The sequence below is a fragment of the Piliocolobus tephrosceles genome, chromosome 16 (assembly GCF_002776525.5).
Source record: "Piliocolobus tephrosceles isolate RC106 chromosome 16, ASM277652v3, whole genome shotgun sequence".
Lineage (NCBI taxonomy): Eukaryota > Metazoa > Chordata > Mammalia > Primates > Cercopithecidae > Piliocolobus > Piliocolobus tephrosceles.
Window position 1 is genome coordinate 66,302,531 of NC_045449.1, and position 14,719 is coordinate 66,317,249.

Here is a 14,719-nt window from a genome sequence, read left to right on the forward strand (position 1 = left end):
ACAACGAAGGCTGAGGACATGGGCCAGGCAGTACCAGGGCCAGGGCTCATGAGCGTGCAGAGTCCATGCTGTGACAAGATGACGAAGTCAGCCTGGAAGGGCCTTGGGGGAAAGACAGCGAAGGATGTGAAGGCCCCTTATCCGGCACGGAGCTCTAGCAACAAGAGTAGAAACAGTGGGAGGGCAGAGCAGCCAGGCACACTCAGAGACCCTGCTCCTGGACCTGAGCCCCGAGGCTTGAGTGTCAGCTCCCTGCAGACAGTGGAAGCTACTTCTGAGACAGTTCTTCTCCTGGGTGGGCAGGGAGTGGGGAGCGCTTGTCCTGGAACCTGAGTGGAAACAGGAACGGCCTGGCCATCTAGCTGTAGGATGTGTCGTGACTGTGCCAGGAAGCAAGAGCAGTAGCTTCACACAGACAGCGCTACTGTCTTCCAGGCTGTACTTGGGGTGCTTTTCCTAGAGAAACTCAGTTCATGGTCAGAACGATCCACTGAGGTAGATACTGTTATTATCATTTTGCAGATTAGGAAACTGAGGCACATAAGAAAAGCAATAGCATCAAGGTCATAGACCCAGTTGATGAGAGAGCCAGGATTTGAACCCAGGGAGTCAAGCCCCAGAATTCATGGTCTTAAATAGCATCAATACTTCCTACTTCATCTCCCCAACACATACAATGAGGTATGAGGGGGTCTGCAGTAAGTTAAACTCAACAGGAAGCAAGACCCCCCCCACTCCCCCAGGCTCCCCCACTTAGCTTCTCCTCCTGCCTGGCCAGGTCGCCTCACAGCCTAGAACGCCCCAAAAGAGGTAGGCTCTGGGGTCAGAGACTAGGCACAGACTTGACTGCTGTCCCCTTGCCCTTTTTGTTGTTGTTGTTGTTAATTTTTGAGACAAAGTCTTGCTCTGTCGCCCAGGCTAAAGCATAGTGGTGTGATCTCGGCTCACTGCAACCTCCATCTGCTGGGTTCAAGCAATTCTCCTACCTCAGCCTCCTGAGTAGCTGGGATTACAGACGCGTGCCACCATGTCCGGCTAATTTTTGTATTTTTACTAGAGACAGGGTTTCACCATGTTGGCCAGGCTGGTCTCGAACTCCTGACCTCAGATGATCTGCCCGCCTCAACCTCCCAAAGTGTTGAGATTATAGGCAAGAACCACCACATCCGGTCTTGACTGCTGCCCTTACTAGCTATGGGGCTGTGGACAAGGTGCCTCTCAGTGCCTCAATTTTCTGGGTCTGTAAAATGGGGCTCCTCTTGGGTCCATGTGTGATGATTCAAGAGAATGAAGGAAAAAGCACAGGACTGGGCACACAGCAAGCACTCAGCAGAGCTCCCCTACATAATAACTGGTCATTACTGTGGTTCGAGGACCAAGATGCAGGATGTGGTCCCAAGAAAAGCCCTTGTCATGATGATGCTTCTGTGTTTGAGAAACAGAACTTTAAAGTTTAAAATTGGCCAGGGGTGTAGCTGATGCCTGTAATCGCAGCACTTTGGGAGGCTGAGGTGGGCGGATCACCTGAGTTCAGGAGTTTGAGACCAGCCTGGCTAACATGGCGAAACCCCATCTCTACTAAAAATACAAAAACTAGCTGGGTGTGGTGGTGCACACCCGTAATCCCAGCTACTCAGGAGGCTGAGGCAGGAGAATCGTTTGAACCTGGGAGGCAGAGGCTGCAGTGAGCAGAGATGGCGCCACTACACTCCAGCCTGGGCAACAGAGTGAGCCTCCATCTCAAAAAAAATAAAAATAAAAATAAATAAATAAAAAGGCCGGGCGCGGTGGCTCATGCTTGTAATCCCAGCACTTTGGGAGGCCGAGGCAGGCAGATCACAAGGTCAGGGATCGAGACCATCCTGGCTAACAGGGTGAAACCCCGTCTCTACTAAAAATACAAAAAGTTAGCCGGGCGCGGTGGCAGGCGCCTGTAGTCCCAGCTACTCAGGAGGCTGAGGCAGGAGAACGGTGGGAATCTGGGAGGTGGAGCTTGCAGTGAGCCGAGAATGCGCCACTGCACTCCAGCTGGTCGACAGAGCGAGACTCCGTCTCAAACAAACAAACAAAGTATACCCTGTAACTCAGCTGCGCATTAAAATAATTATTTTTTTCCCTTTTCCCTCGGATATTATTCTGTCCCAGGGCCCCCATTTCCATGAAGTAGCCAAAGAAAAAAAAAATTGGTAGCCGGGCGAGGTGGCGGGCGCCTGTAGTCCCAGCTACTCGGGAGGCTGAGGCAGGAGAATGGCGTAAACCCGGGAGGCGGAGCTTGCAGTGAGCTGAGATCCGTCCACTGCACTCCAGCGCGGGCGACAGAGCGAGACTCCGTCTCAAAAAAAAGAAAAAGAAAAAAATTGGTCAATCCAAAGAAATTCAGTATCTTCCAGTATCGATTTCTTTTCCATGCTAATGATTCTCTTTTTGGGTAACACTTAGGAATTCAAGAATCAAGATCCCTCCTAGGGCTGTGACTTCCTTCTCCCAAAAAGACTCCCCTTCCCTCCTTGCCCTCCTCTCCTCGATGGCTTCTGCACACAGGGAAGGACGACAGGGAAGCAAAAGTCAAGGCAACACGTTTTAAAAATACACCATCCAATTTCGAGAAACTAGATTTTCAACAGATGAAAACAGTAGCAGAATAAATTGCAGAGTCCAGATCATCTTGTTGCATTGCCCCATGGAGTTCAAACAGATTAATTTGTATCAAGAGCATAATTACAAACCAGGTATTATCATGCAAGGTTTTCATATTGTTTTATGGAATGTGAACTGGGGTGGGGTGCAGGAGGGAAAAAGTAAGGTTTTTGGAAGGTCTTTGGTCTTTCTGTCTGGAAGGCAGAAAGGACTTTGTTGTATCCTGAGTTCATGAACTAATTTTTGGTGGTAAATAACACTTTTGTTTTTTTGGGGGGGGGACAGACTCTCACTCTGTTGCCCAGGTTGGAGTGCAATGGTGCGATCTCAGCTCACTGCAAACTCCGCCTCCTGGGTTCAAGCGATTCTCCTGCCTCAGCCTCCCGAATAGCTGGGATTACAGGTGCCCGCCACCACACCTGGCTAATTTTTGTATTTTTTAGTAGAGACAGGGTTTTATCGTGTTTGCCAAGCTGGTCTCGATCTCCCGTCCTTAAGAGATCCGCCAGCCTTGACCTCCCAAAGTGCCAGGATGACAGGCATGAGCCACTGCACCCGGCTGCACTTTCTAGAAGGGTGATCTCTCATAAAAGAATTCACTGACCATGGCAGTCTACGATCGCATCTTTCCTTCAATGCCTTCACTTTGAAAAATATAAAAGGTGGCCGTCCTTTGTCAGTCTTTACATATTTGGGGGATGTCTTCATTGTCCAACAAAGCCCAACAGTCTCATAGCCATGAATACAATCTGCCTGTCTCATATGACGGACGTAGAAACTGAGGCACACACAGTGAGAGCCGAGTGCTCAGTCAGGTTGTCCGGTGCTTGTCAGGCGAAGTCCCAGATGCTTCATGGAGAGATGTCACCAGGAGGACAGAGTGCTGAAATGGGCGCGAGTCTTAATATCTCTCCCGGGATTTTCTTCGTCTTTGTAAGAGTGAGAGAGAGAGAGAGTGTGTGTGTGTGTGTGTGTTTGCAGCCCAGCTGTCAGGAGGTCTGAATTGGAGAATTTCTCCATCCTTCAAAGGAAAACCATCTTTCAGAGTAAGTAGTAGCAGGAAGAGATGGATGACAGTAACTGGATTTGTAACACCAGTGAGGCCAACTCCAAACACACACAACCATCACCCTACACGTGGATTGTCTGTGCCAGGAGAAGAAAGCACAGGTGTGGAGAGTGCTAACTTCAGCACACCCCAAGATCAACTAGATTTTTCTTTTTGCCATTGTTGAGGTGATACATTTACTTTTCGAATGACTTTTGTTGAACAATGTTATATGTTCCATCAGTCCTGGGGGGTGAAGACAGTGAGTCATAAAAGTCTGTCAGACACAGATGAAGCCAGACTAAGACGGAACCTTGTGGACAATCTCAGGTTAGCAGGTAATCAGATCATTCACCCATCTGTCCATCTGTTTATCCATTCAACCCAGACATTCACAAGCACCAGGCTCCATGATGGAATATTTTATAAGCAAATGGCTACTAAGTTCTTGATTTTCCTCCACATGTTCTGGAAAATCACCAGGTTTCCAGGTAACGATCGGATTGTATTTGTCAGCACAGAGCTGGAGATGTGGAGAATAAAGTCTCCAAGGGGTAGCTCTTCTCTCCTGGTAGGATTAGTCAAAAAAAAAATCTTAGATGTGCAACTATGGGGAGATCAGAGGTGCTAACACACGAACACACATTGTACTGGCAAAACACTGTCCTTTTTTTTTTTTCCTCTGTAAAACGTTGCTCTTATTGGGAGCTTGAAAAGCATTATCATAAAAAGCCATGGGAAGGGAGAAAGGGAGAGGAAAGAGAGGGGAAGAGGGGGATAAGAATTACCCCGGTTTGGACAGGGACTCTGGTGATGAGGCCCAAGACGATTCATTTCTCCCTGTTCGCTTCCCAGCCTTCAATCCCATCTGGCTCCTTTAATTGAGTTTTCTATTGCAATGCACAAAACAGATAGTTTTCCAAAAGCTTGCTCAAAAGCTTCAAGGTGGTCCAAGAATGGGAGGAGCACTTCTTGAAGTTCAAATGGGACAAGAGAAAAAATACCAAGAAAGCGGTGCGGGGAGTGAGCCTCAGAGGGGAAGCTGAGACAATGAGGAAAGCAGATCTTCTGAAACATCCTGGAAGTTCCCTCTACCCTCTGAAATGGAAACATAACCAGCTACAGACAGATCAGCTCTCAGAGGGGAGGAAAGAGCCCCAGCGTTCAGGAACCAGGAGCTCTGACTTCAATCATCCCTGATGACTTCCTTTTCCACTCTGAGGCTTCAGTTTCTTCACTTATAACATTAGAGACTTGGGCTAGATCAGGGGTTTTCTGCCAAGTGCAGAGGGGGAACTTTCGGGGAAAGGATGGTATCTATTCCATCCAGAGTGTGCACTTAGGAACTTGTTCCAAAAGCTTCAACTGCTTAAAAAAAAAAAAAAAAAAAAGTACTTAAGAGGCAAGACAATCTTTCAAAATCACGATCAGCCCGCCAATCCCACGAATTCAAGCTTGTTTTCCCAGTTGCAATGGATGAAATAACTATCCTGCTAATCCTGCTTTCTTCAAAAGGATTAATCCTGTGCTCAGTGAATCTCTGTGGATTGAAGGGACGGATGGATGGGGACAGACTGATAAATGACTTGATGACAAATGACATAAGATGGTGAGAACCTGTTTGATCCTGGTCTGGCTTTGCCCATGCATCCAGTGGACTTCCTTGGCCTGGCTCACTTTCTTCACTTCCCAGAATGCATGCAATAAATAACACTACGTTTTTTAAGTCACTAGAAAAGTAAATGTCACCCTCTCCCCTTGAAATGGCAAAAAGAAAAACTGAACTGATTTTTTGGGTGTTTGGAAGTGAGGACTTTTTGCATCTCTATGCTCCTCTGCTGGGTAGACCATTGAAGGCTTGGAGTAGCTTCTCACACTTTAATTGGCCCATTTCACATTTCTACCCCTCTACGTAGGGTCACATAAAAGCTCTACTTTTATTTCCGACATGGGAAAATAAGACAATAAGGAGCTTTATAAGTGCTGAATTCAATGGGGGGTGAAACATCAAGGTACAACAGCCGGAATATAAGGATGTTACTATTTTGAAAAACGTCCAAAGCGAAGTTGGACATGTCCAAAGTTACATGTAACTTACATATATGGTCCTTAGCCTTTTGCAGGTACACCCTCTGTACAAGCTGAACATGGATTCGGAGCGCAACACACTCGTCTCAGCTGCCTTTCCTGGTCAAACTTTTTCCTTCTGGTGCTGTCTAGCGACCTATGACGCCAAGCTACCGCGTGGTGGCGCTGTCTGTCCACTGCTGCCCACCGGCACTTTCCAGGTGAGGCTATGCAGTGTGGGAGGATGAGCCAAGAAAATTGAAGAGAAGGAGCTGCCAATAGATCACTCTAGAATTCCAGACAGGGTAGTGTGATAGGTTCAAGAGAAGAGCTTGCCTGCATAAAATAAAACTGAGAGCACCCTGTGTGACTGCAGATAAAGAATAGAACAGGATTGTGCCGAAGTGATTGAAGGGTGGGAGGGGCATTTTTCTGCTGTGAAAGGGTGGGAACAGTGGGATCAAGGTGTCACAGTATTTTCTCCCCAGGTACCTTACTGTCCTCAGGCTAGGTCTCCACTTCTCAGGCTAAAGGCTACTCTCCAGGGAGACCGGGCTGGGAATGCTGAGACCCAAGTTGCTAGGCAGGGAGGAGGTCAAGATCAGCAACTTGAGGAAGGAAGGGTCTCCCTGGGATGCTCCACGAATCTGGGAGACTGAGTGCTGCCCGGGGCAGGTCTAGGCATTGCGAGAGTAGCTGCGTGGAGGCTTGGAGGGAGCCAGTGAAGGCAGCTTGCTTGTTCAAAGATGTTAGAGTGAACTATAATTAAAATGTTTCCATGTGAGTTCCCTGAGACTCCTCCCTGCCACAACAATGCAGTCTCCTTTGTAACTTCTCTACATGTAACCTGCAAGCATGCTTTCAATAATCTACAGGATGCACACCCGGAGTCTCAGCTACTTGGGAGGCTGAGGAGGGAGGATTATTTGAGCCCAGGAGGTCAAGGCTGCAGCAAGCTATGATTGTGCCACGGCACTGCAGCCTGAGCAACAGAGCAAGATCCTGTCTACACACACACACACACATGCAATCTACTGGAGCAAAACTAGAGTGTCTGCTTGGACAGGCAGACACACGTGTAATGTGTCTTACACATAAAGACATGCTCATCTACTGGCTAATGTTGATGAATGACCAGGAAAATATGTCAATTGCCATTTTTCTTTCTAAATAAAGGGTTGCTTTGTTAATGAATGGCTGCTGTCTTAAATAACTGTTAATATATCAACATACATATTTATAAGCCAGGGGAAAGGATTTATTTTACGATCTTTACTCTTTGATCGGAGAGGCAAATATGTATCTTAAAATTGGTTTTGATGCCTCCATGTGTAATTGAATGAGCTATATTACGTCCAAATGTAGACAAATCAACCATGCGTCCTTTACCAAGTGTCTGGGTACTGATTAGCATTAGCTGGTCTGGTCATATCTTGGGGATGTGTTTTGTGGACTATCCACGGCACACTAAAGTTCGCAGCCAGCCTCCTCTGCTGTGCACAGCCTGCTCTGGGATGGCCGCTGCACCTGTAGGTCAAGGCGGGTCCATGGACTACAAACGTCTCTTGACACGTGCTTAGTCAAAGCTTAAAACAGGAAGTGGTATGTGAAGCTGAGTGTTTAAGTACAGACAGCCTTGCTCCCCCTGCTGGTTTGAATGATGCCTGCCACTGAGTTAAGTGGGAGCTGAGGGCGTGTCTCCTCTCCAGAGAACACGTTCTTCGAAGTGACGATACTTCAGAAAGGAAAACCACTTAAGCATGCAATTCCCCAAGTGCATATGGTCTGAAGAATTCCTTTGTGGTTGAAGCAGAAAGAAACCGCTATGGGATCAGAACAGAAAGAAGCAAGCTGGGGCCAGGCACACTGGCTCACACCTGCAATCCCAGCACTTTGGGAGGCTGAAGCGGGTGGATCACGAGGTCAGGAGATCGAGACCATCCTGGCTAACATGGTGAAACCGTGTCTCTACTAAAAATACAAAAAATTAGCCAGGCATGGTGGCGGGCACCTGTAGTCCCAGCTACTTGGGACGCAGAGGCAGGAGAATGGTGTGAACCCAGGAGGCAGAGCTTGCAGTGAGCTGAGATCATGCCACTGCACTCCAGCCTGGGGGACACAGCGAGACTCCGTCTCAAAAAAAGAAAAAGAAAGAAGCAAGCTGTATTTCCCTCAAACTACAGGCCTCCCTCTGCTGGCTGAGAGTCTTCCTAATTCAGGAGACAATGACCTCTGAATGAATACCTTGGTGCAAGCTGACCTGGACAGGTAGGGAGGTGGACAGAGGTGAAGGAGCTGGGCAGGGCTCCAGAAGGTGAAGAAGTAACAGCATCTGTACACCAGATGGCAGCAGCCACACACACACGATAGGCGAGGTGCCTGCCTGTCCTCCCGGGTCAGAAACCCCTTACGTGGGAACTGAAGACAGAGCCTTCTAGGAATAGTTCCTTTTCTCGTGGGTGGCTATGATGCCATAGGCAATATCTACATGAAGCCTCTTGCTTCAATAAACAGGGCACAAGCAGGAGGTCATAAGAAAGACAGTTGGCCTCAAGAGTATTGAATGATGAATCTGGGCTAAAAACAGGGATTGTGTCCACTAAATTAGGGGTCTACACGCTTTCTGAAAAGGGTCAGATAGCCAGGCATGGTGGCTCACGCCTGTAATCCCAGCACTTTGGGAGGCTGAGGCAGGCAGATCACTTGAGCTTAGGAGTTCGAGCCCAGCCTGGGCAAAGTCAATCTCTACCAAAAAAAATACAAAAATTAGCCGGGTGAGGTGGCATGTGCCTCTCGTCCCAGCTGCTTGGGAGGGAGGCTGAGGTGGGAGGATTGCTTGAGCCCAGGGGGTTGAGGGTGCAGTGAGCCATGATTCCACCACTGCACTACAGCCTGGGTGAGAGTGAGACAACGTCTCAAAAAAAGAAAAGAGAAGAGAAGGGAAGGGAAGGGAAGGGGAGGGGAGGGGAGAGGAGGGGAGGGGGGGGGAGGGGAGGGGAGGGGACGGAAGGGAAGGGAAGGAAAGGAAAAAAGGAAAGGGGAGGTCAGATAGTAAATATTTTCAGCTTTGCAGATAGTAAGTATTTCCAACTTTTCAGCCTTAAGATTTCTCTGGCCATTAGGCAGATTGGCCACTGTATCACATATGGAACCACAGACAATATGGAAACAAATGGGTGTGTCTGTGCTCCAATAAAGCCTCCTTTCCAGAAACAGGTGTTGGGCCAAATTTGGCCCACAGACCATAGTTTGCCAACCCCTCCACTAAAGGAGTCAAAAACAATCTGGCTTAGTTAGCTTGGTGCACATGTACCCTGGGCCTGTACTGGGTAACGCTTTCCCCAGTCTGCGTAAATGCAGTCCTGCTCCCCTCTCAGTCCACTCCACAGCATGAGATCAACCTACGTTTCCTTGTCACCTGGACTCAAATTCTTCCTTCTCCCTTCCATGCAACAACAAAATCAGCTGGCAAACGCTGCCTGTGGGTTCCGTACACAACAGCTCTTTCTGGGATCAGTCCTTATTCTCACGGTCATCACAACATCCGGTATCTTCTTCATTGCTGCTAAGACACACAGCATTGGGGGGGTCTGTAAATATTCTTTTTCAATTGCTGCATTCTTCACACTGGTCTATCTCCCCCACCCGCTCTCCCAAATTATTTCATCTCAGCCAGATGCATGTTTGAGTTACCTCTTGGGTGATGTCTCTTGCCTGTATCAGAACCTACCATAGTTGCCAACTTTTTGCTGAGTAATGCACCTGTTTTTTCCTGACTCAATCCAATGCTTGCTTTATTTATTTATTTAATTTTTAATTAATTAATTAATTTATTTATTTTTTGAAGCACAGTCTCTCTATTGCCCAGGCAATAGAGAGCCAGGCTGTGCCAGGCTGGAGCAGAGTAGCACGATCATAGCTTACTACAGCCTCAACTTCCCTAGGCTCAGGTGGTCCTCCCACCTCAGACTCCAGAGTACCTGGCACTACAGGTGCATGCCACCCCACCTGGCTAATTTTTTTGTATTTTTTGTAGAGACAGGGTTTCACTATGTTGCCCAGGTTGGTCTTGAACTCCTGGGCTCAAGCAACCCGCCTATCTCAGCCTCCCAAAGTGCTGGGATTACAGGGATGGAACCACTGCAACCAGCCAATCCAATCCTTTAGACATACCTTCTCTAAAGCACCAGCGAATTTTATCTTGGTCATATCAGTTTGTCCACCAGCCCTGAAAGAACCTTGGCACCTACCTTGGCATTTGCTCAGAGTACTACTTGCCCTTATCATCCCCTCATCCACGCAGACCACCCCTACGCTCCTGATGAAATGTAGCCCATTCTATGAAGAGACCTTGAGAGGAGCAAAACGCTTGCCTGTCTTCTACTGGTTTCTTGGTCTGGCTTGGATCAAGCCCTGTGGAGTTTGGACTGTGTTAATCTTATGCTGTCTATGGGCTTAACCGCCCATTAATAAATTACTATGGGTATCTTTTCTGCTATTGACTTTCAATTACATCACATTGAAGTCAAGACAATGTGGTCTGAATGGTATTGATGTTGGGGTATGTATTCTGACTCTCTCAGTGGCACAGCACTCTAATCCATTTTACGAACCCTCTTGTGGCTTGAAATGAAAGTAAGCTTTCTAATGGCTGAGCTGGAGTTTATACATGTCCACTGTATGTATTTTGTTAACTTAATATCTGCGTTATCTACAAGTATCAGACAGGGACATTAAAACCCCCCACCATGATTGTGTTTCTCCTTGCAATTCTGATGATTTTTCCTTTAAACAGTTCGAGGCTTATGCTGCTAGGTGCCTACAAACGCAGAATCATGACGTCATCCTGGTACATTACTTCCCCTTTCCTTAAGTACTGACCTTTATCCCTTATCTGGCTTTCTGCCTTCGGGTCTGGTTTGTCTGAGACAAAAAAGGAATACCTGCTTTCTTTTGATTAGTGTTTGCCTTGGATCTTTCTTCCTTTCTTTTCAACTTTACCATGTCGTATTTTAGGTGTGCCACTTGCTAATCACTTAGAACTGAAAATTTAAAAAGCAAAACCTCTTTGAAGAGATGAATTCCACCACCTGATGGCTGACTTATTTCACTTTGGTTTTCCATCTCTCTTCCCAGTGTTTATTCGTTCATGCATTCTCACTTCCCTCCTCCATCCTATACCTCTCTCTCTCATTAGTAATTGTCCTTTTAGATTCACTAGCATATTTATTTTTTGAGACAAGGTCTTGCTCTGTCACCCAGGCTGCAGTGCAGTGGCACAGTCACAGCTCACTGTAGCCTTGACCTCTCAGGCTCAAGTGACCCTCTTGCCTCAGCCCCCTGAGTAGCTGGGACCACAGGTGCACACCCTGATGCCTAGCTGATTTTTTCATTTTTTTATAGAGATGGGGTCTCCCTATGTGGCCCTGGCTGGCCTTGATTTCTGGGGCACAAGAGATCCTCCTGCGTCAGCCTCCCAAAGTGTTAGAATTGCAGGTGTGAGCCACCACGACAGACCTAGCATAATTTACTAATGTCTTCTTTTCCCTTTTGCCCTGATGTACCTTCTACACACATCCCGTAACAATGGGTAATAAGTAGTAGACTTGGCAGTCTATATTTGTGCTCAGTGAAAAATTCAACTTGGCAATAGACAAGGGGTGGGTAAACTTCAACCCAAAGGCCCACCACCTATTTCTGTAAATAAACTTGGATTGGGGCACAGCCACGCCCATTTCTTCTTCTTTTTTTTCTTTTATTCTTTTTTTGAGACAGAGTTTCACTCTTGTCCCCAGGCTGGAGTGCAACCGCATGATCTTGTCTCACTGCAACCATCACCTCCTGGGTTCAAGCAATTCTGCCTCAGCCTCCCAAGTAATTAGAACTATAGATGTGTGCCACCACATCCGGTGATTTTTTTGTATTTTTAGTAAAGACAGGTTTTCACCCTGTTAGTCGGGCTGGTCTCGAACTCCTGACCTCAGGTGATCTGCCCGCCTCGGCCTCCCAGTGCTGGGATTACAGGCGTGAGCCACTGTGCCCGGCCAGCCACGCCTATTTCTTTACGTATTATTTAGGGCTACCTTGGCACTTCCACGACAGTCAGTCAAGTAGTTGTGACAGAGATCATATGGCCCACAGGCCATCTGGAACTTCAAGAGAAAGTTTGGCAGCTTCTACTCTAGAATGGCAGCTACTTTTTCTTGGCGCTTTGAAGACAGCATTCCCTTATCTTCAATTAGAGCTCAGAAATCTTCTGTGAGTTGAACTGTCGTTTCTGCGTAGATAATCTGTCTCTGCCTCTGGTATCTCCAGATTCTGTCGCAGTCCCTGGCGGATAAGGTCTGGGTCTGCGTCTCCACCCAAATCTCATGTGGAATTGTAATCCCTAATGTTGGGGGTAGGACGTGGTGGGAGGTGATTTGATCATGGGGGCGGCTTTCCTCCTTGGTGTCTTTTGTAAAACTATTGTATTATTATAAATCTATCCCTTATTAAGCATTAAAAAGTGCTTTCATTTGTGCAGCCTTATGCAGTTTTTTTTTTTTTTTTTAAATTAACCCTTCATTTTAGATTAGCTTTAGGTCTACAGAAAAGCTCAAAGATAGTACAGGCAGTTCCTGTATACCCTGCCCTCAGTTTCCCCTATCGTTAGCATGTCACTTTGGATGGAACATTTGTTACAACTAAGGAACCCATATTGGTGCATTCCTTTGTTTGCTTGCTTGTTTGTTTGAGATGGAGACTTGCTCTGTTGTCCAGGCTGGAATGCAATGGCGTGATCTTGGCACACTGCAACCTCTGCCTCCAGGTTCAAAAGATTCTCCTGCCTCAGCCTCCTGAGTATGCTGGTGCCCACCACCACGCCTGGCTAGTTTTTTGTATTTTTAGTAGAGATGGGGTTTCACCATGTTGGTCAGGCTGGTCTCAAACTCCTGATCTCAGGTGATCCACCCGCCTCGGCCTCCCAAAGGGCTGAGATTACAGGCCCTTTTCTTTTCTTTTTTTGAGACAGAGTCTCGCTCTGTTGCCCAGGCTGGAGGGCAGTGGTGAGATCTCTCAGCTCACTGTAACCTCTGCCTCCTGAGTTCAAGTGCTCCTGCCTCAGCCTCCTAAGTAGCTGGAATCTAAGGCACCCACTACCACACCTGGCTAATTTGTGTACTTTTAGTAGGGATGGGGTTTCAGAAGCACGTAGGCCAGGCTGGTCTCGAATTCCTGACCTCAAGGGATCTGCCCCCCTCAGCCTCTCAAAGTGCTGGGATTATAGGCGTGAGCCACAGCACCTGGCCATGTGCATTACTTTTAACTACACTACACAGTGTATTCAGATTTCACTAGTTCTTCCCTAACGTCTCTTTTCTGCACAAAGATCCCATCTCACATTTAGTCTCCTTATATTTAGTCTCCTTCATCTACTCTGGACGGTTTTTTAGACTTCCCTTGTTTTGGGACCATCCTGGCAGTTTTGAGGAGGGCTGGTCAGGTATTTCGTCCCTCAGTTCCGGTTTGTCTGATGCATTTCTCCTATAGTTTTCTTATTTCTAGTTTTGTGAGTGCTATCTTTCCTGCGCAGCATGTTTCCCTATGTGGTTTGCTTCTATTTTATTTTCTATTTGAGTGTAAGTGTAACTGTACTTAAGAGTCCCCTTCCTTGCCCCAGGCATCTGCTGTGGCTGGTTAGTGGAAGAGTTAGGGCTTTGTGTAGGTGAGGACTTTATGTTTGTTCCTGCTAGAGCCTAACAGATTTCTATTATCCTAGGCCAGTATTTATATTTTTTATTTGAGGTTTCTGGTACAAGATAGGGTATAAAAGTTTGTACCGTACACCCTTGTGTGATGCAAGTCTAGGCTTTTCCTATCCTGCACATTGTTTACTATGCCTTATACCCTGTCTCTCTGTCCAAGATCCTGGAGAGAGGACAAGCTGCACAGGCAAGTTCCTGGACCAGTGGGTGCAGTTTTATAGCCCCTTTTACAGAAGGCAATACCTGTAAGCCCTGGCCTTTAGGCTTGGCTGTTTCAGTGCCCTGACATCCAAGGGCAGGGCCATGGCTCCATCTGCTCCATGGGCATGAGGTCCAACCCTCAGTCCTTTGAACCTCTATGAGGATCTGAAACCACCTCCCACGGTGTCTTTGATTTTTCCCTTTATTTCTAGCATCTGGCATTTCTTTCTCCTTAGTTCTTGGCTGTGTAGTAAAAACCATGTTTACTCGCGTGTTTGTCTGCGGTGGGACATCCATGTCAGCTGAGCTCACCATGTTACTAGAAGTACTAGTGACAAATGTTCAGCTTTTTGGAAGATTTCTGTCATCCGAATTGTGTTTTCTGCAGTGACTAGCACAATACGGGACACATACCAGTATTCACTAAAGAACGGATGCGTGAATGAATGAGCAGAGACCAGCACTGCTCAGGAGATAGCTAAGCATTTGCAGCCTCAGTGGAAGCTGGACTGGCTGAGTCTGGGAGATTCTGGGCAGGCAGGGGCTGGTACACAGTCCCTCTGCCTGGCACTCTGTGTCACAGTGGTCCTGGCCTCATGTGGCTTTATTCAATGCTGAGGACTACATGATTTCACCAATGGCTCATCCAACAGGGTGGCCTGTTCACTCTACTTTCATCGTCTTACAGTGTCAGTACCTTTTCTTTTCCTTCTTGAAAGAAGGAACTGGCCGGGCGCGGTGGCTCATGCCTGTAATCCCAGCACTTTGCTGAGGCAGGCAGATCACGAGGTCAGGAGATCGAGACCATCCTGGCTAACATGGTGAAACCCCATCTCTACTAAAAATGCAAAAAAAATTAGCTGGGCGTGGTGGTGGGTGCCTGTAGTCCCAGCTACTTGGGAGGCTGAGGCAGGAGAATGGCGTGAACCTGGGAGGTGGAGCTTGCAGTGAGCTGAGATCCGGCCACTGCACTCCAGCCTGGGCGACAGAGCAAGACTCCGTCTCAAAAAAAAAGAGG

At 47.4% G+C, this 14,719-nt stretch overlaps 1 protein-coding gene across 7 annotated transcripts in view; it reads right to left on the reverse strand.

Annotated features, from left to right (window-relative positions):
• The window catches only part of SLC39A11 (solute carrier family 39 member 11), a 465,983-nt gene that overhangs the window by 70,221 nt on the left and 381,043 nt on the right, over positions 1 to 14,719 (reverse strand). The window contains exon 8 of one of the 7 annotated variants that reach the window (XM_023211943.3): positions 3,579 to 4,253. The exons of the other annotated variants lie outside the window; for them this stretch is intronic. Within the exon in view, the coding sequence (XP_023067711.2) occupies positions 4,109 to 4,253 (145 nt within the window). The 3' untranslated portion in view covers positions 3,579 to 4,108. Of the gene's footprint in view, positions 1 to 3,578; positions 4,254 to 14,719 lie in introns of those variants that run through there. 7 annotated transcript variants of the gene reach the window in all.